The sequence below is a fragment of the Eurytemora carolleeae genome, unplaced genomic scaffold (assembly GCF_000591075.1).
Source record: "Eurytemora carolleeae unplaced genomic scaffold, Eaff_2.0 scaffold27, whole genome shotgun sequence".
In the NCBI taxonomy this organism is placed as follows: Eukaryota; Metazoa; Arthropoda; class Copepoda; order Calanoida; family Temoridae; genus Eurytemora; species Eurytemora carolleeae.
The window spans coordinates 242281-249353 of NW_019396259.1; the positions used below are offsets into that span (position 1 = coordinate 242281).

Genomic DNA, 7073 nt, shown 5'->3' on the forward strand with positions numbered 1-7073 from the left:
TAGTTTGATATGTTTTGTAGTTTGATATGTCTTGTAGTTTGATATGTTTTTTAGTTTGAAATGTTTTGTAGTTTGATATATTTTGTAGTTTGATAAGTTTAGCGACGATACGTTATGTATTTACTCCGTATTATACTAATATTTGAAGTGATCCCATGAGAAATCCTGGATGCGCTGGTGGGATGGCCTGGAAAAATGTGCTCCATAATACTCTAAATCTGCGTTGATTCCTCTCCTATATAAACTGTAGCACCTTCAAACTAAACATATTGACTTGAAGTTGTCAACAGACAAAGTTCATCTCAATTCATCAAAATGAAACTTGCTTTGGTAAGATTTCAAATAAAATTAGTTTTAATATTTTTTGATAATTTTCACAAATTAATTTTTTTGCAAGTTTTTGCTCTTATTTTTATTTTTTGTGAGTTTAAATTTTTTTCTCAGTTTTTCACATTTTTCATCCTTAAATTTCAACTATTTATAAAGTTTTGACTTTTGTTTATCTTTAATATCTTGGAATTTTTAATTTTATCAAATTTATTTTACAATTTTTTCTTATAAATTAGTTACGTCAGTTTTTAAAATCTATTCCATGCAACTTACAAATTTGTATTATGATCATAAATTTATCTTTTTAATTTAGGGTGTTCTACTAAACACGGCTTTGGCCTGTGCTGCACCACATTACCAATTCAACTACAGCCCAGTCAGATTAACATATGGTTACTCTAAACCCTACCAAGTATCCTATCCTTATTTTTCCCACTCTGTGGCAACAGTTCCCACTTACAATGCTGCTCAATACGCACCTTTAACTGCAGCAGCTCCCACTTACAAGGTTGCTCAATATGCACCCTTAACTGTAGCAGCTCCTATTTCCGTAGCTGCTCCTTTGATTTCAAAAGTTCAAGATGTTAACTCTCCTAAAACAGTAAGCCAATTTCCTGCTCCTGAACCAACTGTTTACTCTAAAGGATACAACCTTGGAAGATTAGATGTCAGTGTTAGACGACCTCTGACTCCACAGATTGCCTCTCTTCAACCACGTACTGATCACAAGAGTTTCCCTATAAACTCTGTCGCCTATGCTCAGAAAGCTAAACAGATCCCAATTGCCATCACCGCTGCCATCAATGCTCCCAGAGACTTGACCTCACCTAATGCTGCTGCTGCTTTGGCTTACATGAAAGCCATTGGAAGCAACGACATTTGTGCCAGATCTACCCAGCTGTATCTTGAGGTTATCCTAAATGGAGGTTCTGTAGATGATGCTAATGCTGCTGCTACAAAGATCTACATTGATGACTACAACAATGGTTTGTATGTTGCCCCTGGATCTGCCTGCGAGGCCAGTGACATTGCCTGGAGACAAGCTGAAGCTGAAGGAAAGGACCCTGTGGTGTACTCTGCAATTGCTTTCATGGAAAACTGGCCAGGAACCAAGGAAGGTAACCCTTGTGCTGTTTCTGGAAGAGATTATGTCAGCGCCATCATAGAAGGAGCAACACATACTCAAGCTAACCTTCTTGCTGCTAAGAGCTTTGCAGCTGCCATCCAGAACCTTGCAGCTCAAGGTAAGGAATTGAAAGATCCCGCATGTGCTGCCGCAACAAAAGCTTTCTACAATGCCTTACCAAACAAACCCTCTCCTCCTAACGGTGCTGCCATGCTTGCATTTATTGACAAAGCTTTCTCTGGATTCAGCTTTGAATATGACCCTGTCTGCTGGAGATCTACTGAAGCTTTCTTTGACTCCTATGCTGCTGGAAACGATGAGCTGACTTCGAATCTTGCTGCTGCTGAGATTTTCTTTGATGAATTTGCAAAGGGAGGTGCTGGAATTCCTGCTGATTCTCCATGTGCTGCTGCTACTGTTGCATACTATCAGAATATTCAGAACCCCCCATCTCCACCAAACAAGGCCGCTATGGAAGCTTTCATGAATAAGATGATTGCTGGAGGTGTCCGTCAACCTGACCCTGTATGTGCCGCATCAACCAGGGGATATTGGTGAGTACCATTCAATAGTAAAGTTTTAAAAATATTAGAAAAGCATAGTAATTTCTAAATTGATTAACTTTTCAAAATTATAGGAATGCTTACAAATCTGGAGCTACTGAAACTGATGCTAACCTTGCTGCCGCTGAGGCTTTCTTTGCTGCTTTCGCTGAAGGAGACCACATTGCAGCTGATTCACCTTGTGTTGCTGCTACCAAAGCCTACTTCCAAACCCTTCCAGTAAAGCCAAGCCAACCTAATGCTGAGGCCATGATTGCCTTCATGGATGCTATGATTGACCAGGGCAACAAAAGGGTGTATGACCCTGCTTGTGCATCTGCATCTATTGCCTTCTTTAACTCTTACAAGGCTGGAAAGGATGAGCTTTCCTCAAACTTCGCTGCTGCCCTTGCATTTATTCAGGAATACAAGAAAGGAGCCAAGGTCCCCGCTAACTCTCCTTGTCTAATTTCTACAAGAGTTTATGCCGCCAACATCAAGGACAAGCCCAGCCCACCTAATGCCGCAGCTATGCTTGCTTTCATGGACGAAGCTATTCTTTCTAACATGGACAGGCCTGATCCTGTTTGCCTAACCTCTGCTGAAGCCTACTTTAATGCTTATCTTGGAGGAGCATCAGAAGCTGGTGCCAATGAGGCTGCAGGAGTTGCATTCCTTGATGCTGTTGCCGCCACACCAGACTTCAATCCTGGAAGTCCTTGTGGAATTTCTGCCAAAGCATATATGGCCAATCTTGATCTTTAAAAGTCAGATATTATACCATAGATTTACATTAATACAATATAGTACAAACCATGTCAATAAATGATACCCAAAGAAACTAATAGTTAAATGATTGTGACATTGTTCTATTTCATTGTGTAAAAAAAGTTCTTTATAATTCATTTTATTTTATTTGAAAATATTGACTAAAAAAGTACAAAGTTTCCCAGCAAAACAAATGAATATTTCTTGTTTATTTGGTTTCTGTTATCTGAATATTTCAAAACAATTAGATGTGAAAGGAAAGATAAGTTGTCCATGTTGGATTCACAACAGTGCAGTGGCCTAATCAGCGACAACCGAGTAATTTATGTTTTTAATTTAAAATGATGTTCTAATTACCAGATAGCTACAGAGTGTCTGTTGCCATATACACTATTACCATTTTCAATATTTAGGGTTAAAAGTATAAGCTTAGATAAGGTCTGAGCCGAGCAACGTATATTTTTGTCAAGCTCGGGGAAGAGTGGGGGTCATAAAATCCTTAAAATGTATGATGGGTGTAAGTGCTGAGATCCAGGTTTATCTTAAAAAAGGGGTGTGTGCAATTTGTATATTCTTAATTTTTTCTAGAACAACGCCCAGTCCTACTTGCAATTCAAGTTTAGCTCCGTGTCCGTATGAGGGCTAAGGGATTACATCGATGAAACTATCCAATCTGAGCTTAGCTCCGTGTCCGTATGAGGGCTAAGGGATTACATCGATTGAACTATCCAATCTGAGCTTAGCTCCGGTTTCGTATGAGAACTGAAGGGGTTACTTAATGGAACTATCCCTATTCTGAGCTATTGGTTACAATACAGTGCACTCAATCTAGCTGGTTTTAGTATTTCTTAAGAATCATAAATATTCTTTGTAAGAAGTTAAACAAAAAAATTGAATGAAAATATTTATTTTCTGCAACTTCTATAGAAAGTAAATATAGATAGCTTTTATAATATAAAATAATGATAATGAATAAGTCCGCCATCCTTTAACAATTAAAGGTTTATATGATATAGTACTATGGACACACATAAAATTTAGCGTTCAAGATACAAAAATACCATCAAATTGCAACTTGTTTTCTTGGAAACTTCATCTCTAGGTTGAAACCAGTTTTTAACATCGTTAAAAAATAAATTGATAAAAATCAATTTGAGCAGGAAAGGTAAAAAAATGGTATTAAATATAAGGTATTGAAGTTCAATACATAATTCCTACTGGAATAGATCCACATAGATGGTTCTAGATTCTTCGGCAACATTTCGTCCTTTTTTTAAAATTAATAAAATACCTAGAAGTTTTCAATCTTTAACAATTCCCCTGTAAATACTGGTTTTTATCTGATATCTGAATTTAAAGCGCAGTGTATAAATTTTATGGCTTGCTTGCTTACATAATCTAAACCACATTCTAATTAAATATTCAACCCCCCCCCCCTCCTCCATCCAAAGACGGCTTGTGGGGGGAATAGGGGGAAGTCCCCCTCCCTGGACAACTGGAAGGATTTCCCCCCCCCCCTCCGGGAAAAATTATGATTTTTAAGAAAAGATAAAAAAAATTGTCCACATTCCACACCCAAGCTGCACAGGGGGGGATTGAAAAAATTTGCCGCGCTTCGCGCGCAATATATTAATAATTTCTCCCCCCCTTAAATAAAAATATATCATAGGCCGCCCCTGCTCCATCTACCCTCTCCAGGACTTTTTTCTTATTCTTTGTTTCCCAAAACAGGAAAATCTAGAATTGTAAATCTTTCATTTGACCGTGTGTCCTGTGGGAAAACAAACATATTTCATTCTACAAATTTTTTGGGGGAACCTCTGGGCTCGAAGTTAAAGGGCAGCAAAATGTTGAAGAACAAAAAAATTGACAAAAAATACTTTTTTTGTCAAAACTTTTTTGTTTTTGAAAAAAATAAAAAATTTAAACCAACCTCAATTAACATACTTAAAACAAATTTTTTTTTTTAAATATTCAAGAAATATTAAATAAAAAAACATAAGCTATTAAAAGACCTTTTTTAAAAACGAAATCAATTTTTTTAACAATAAAAAAACGAATGGAACGGATTGTTCACGAACAATGAACTGAAGAAATGAAAAAATGAACTGAACCCATCTCCACTCATTTTTAATAATTGACTAATTCTGCTGCACAGCAGTATATTGATTTTCAAAATTTTACAAATTTCAAAATGAAAATTTTAATTTATTTTTATAAATTCGGATTTCTATCTTCAAAATAGATTTTTAAAATAATTTTTCTGGATTCGACATTTTATCATTTTCAAAAATTCTACAAATCTTGAAAAAGAATCCAAAAAGTATCCAATATCTAGTTATCAAAAAGTATCCAATATCTAGTTATCAAGGCCATCCATACCGCACAGCTTTGTAGGTAAACAGTTTAAAGTAAAAAATTGGTATTTTTACGAGAACTGACCCTCCCCCCCCTCCTAGTACACTATAAAGTATGCATGTCATGTCATTGTGAAGTTTATAAAAGATGACTGGTTCCTTGTACATACAACTCGTTGAATTACCCTGCGCTGCCCGTGGAATTACAAAAAAATAAGGAAAAAATTCGACACTTGAAATTTTATGTTTTTGCCCGTGTTACAATGGTACATATATGAACTATATTATTTAAATAACTTTTAGCATGGATAGAGCTGTTCTGGTCGAACAATTTGGTTTTAATTTATAATTTATTCCATAATGACAATCAAGTGGTTGATTTATAATTTATTCCGTTATAACAATCAGGTGTTGATTTATACTTTATTCCGTATTATCAATCTGGTGTTTGATTTATAATTTATCCATGATATCAATTTGGTGCTGGATTTAACAATTTATTCCGTAATATCAATCTGGTGTTTGATTTAACAATTTATTCTTTAATAGTAATCTGGTGTTTGTTTATAACTTATTCCGTCAAAACAATCTGGTGTTTAATTTATAATTTATTATGTAATAGCAATCTGGTGTTTGATTTATACTTTATTCCGTATATAATAGCAATCTTGTGTTTGATAAAACAATCTATTCCGTAATTTCGATCTGGTGTTAGCTTTAACAATTTATTCCGTCATAACAATCTGGTGTTTGATTTATAATTTATAATGTAATATCAATCTGGTGTTTGATTTAGCAACTTATTCTGTAATAGTAATCTGGTGTTTGATTTATTACTTATTCCGTTATAAAAATCTGGTGTTTGATCTTTAATTTATTCCATAATATCAATCTGGTGGTTGACTAAACAATTTATTCCGTAATATCAATCTGGTGTTTGATTTATAATTTATTCCGTAATAACAATCAGGTGTTGATTTATACTTTATTCCGTAATATCAATCTGGTGCTTTATTTGTAATTTGTTCCGTAATATTAATCTAGTGTTTGACTAAACAATTTATTCCGTAATATCAATATGGTGTTTTATTTATAATCTATTTCGTAATATAGAAATCTGGTGTTTGATTTATAATTTATTCCGTAATAATAATCAAGTGTTTGATTATACAATTTATTCCGTAATATCAATCTGGTGTTTTATTTATAATTTTTCCCGTAATTTCAATCTGGTGTTAGTTTATAATCTATTACTTATTTTCAATCTGGTGTTTGATTCAAAATCAATTCCTAACTATCAATCAGGTGTTTAGTTTATAATTCATTCCATAATTTCTATCTGGTGTTTGATGCATAATCAATTATTTACTATCAATCTGGTGATTAGTTTATAATCTATTCCATAATTATTTACAATCTGGTGTTTTACTGTTTAATCTATTCCAAAAACTACTCAGGTATTTAATGCAAAAAATACGAGAGTAATTTCAATCTGGTATTGACTCTACAGTACATTCCCTAATTCTACTTTGGTGTTTAATTTAAAATCAATTCCGTAATTTCAGTCTGTTCTTTGATTTATATTTAATATCTTAATATAAATTTGGCCTTTTATTTATAATTCATTTTGTAATGTTAGTCTGGTGTTTGGTGTATATTGTTTTCCGTGTTATTAATCCAGTAATTAATTTGATTTAAATTTTGTTTTTATTTTTTGCCTAATATGTAGTACAAATATGCGGTTCACGATTTTGTGTTTTTATATTTGTCAGGCTCTTCTGGTCTTCAATAATGCAAATGCTTTATGCATCTCAATGGACGTTCGAAAAAAAAATTTTAAGTAAGGAATAAAAAATATTGTTAAGAAAACAAATTTTTTAATTACTACTGCCTAAATGCCTTTTTAAATCTATATTAAGACCTACTTCCAGTCACTGGATTTCGACTTAT

General features: G+C 33.9%; 1 protein-coding gene across 1 annotated transcript; it reads left to right on the forward strand.

The window, feature by feature from the left end:
• Nucleotides 1–218: 218 nt before the first annotated feature.
• On the forward strand, nucleotides 219–2839 carry LOC111699546 (uncharacterized). Its single transcript, XM_023470245.1, has 3 exons — nucleotides 219–330; nucleotides 644–2010; nucleotides 2094–2839. The coding sequence occupies exons 1-3, from the start codon at nucleotides 316–318 to the stop codon at nucleotides 2761–2763; spliced, it is 2052 nt and encodes a 683-aa protein (XP_023326013.1). The 5' UTR covers nucleotides 219–315; the 3' UTR covers nucleotides 2764–2839.
• The last annotated feature ends 4234 nt before the right edge of the window (nucleotides 2840–7073 follow it).

Excerpts from the sequence above, each read along its gene's own strand:
- LOC111699546 (XM_023470245.1), top strand. Across the intron at positions 2,011-2,093 it reads GCATCAACCAGGGGATATTG|GAATGCTTACAAATCTGGAG; the intron begins GTGAGTACCATT and ends TCAAAATTATAG.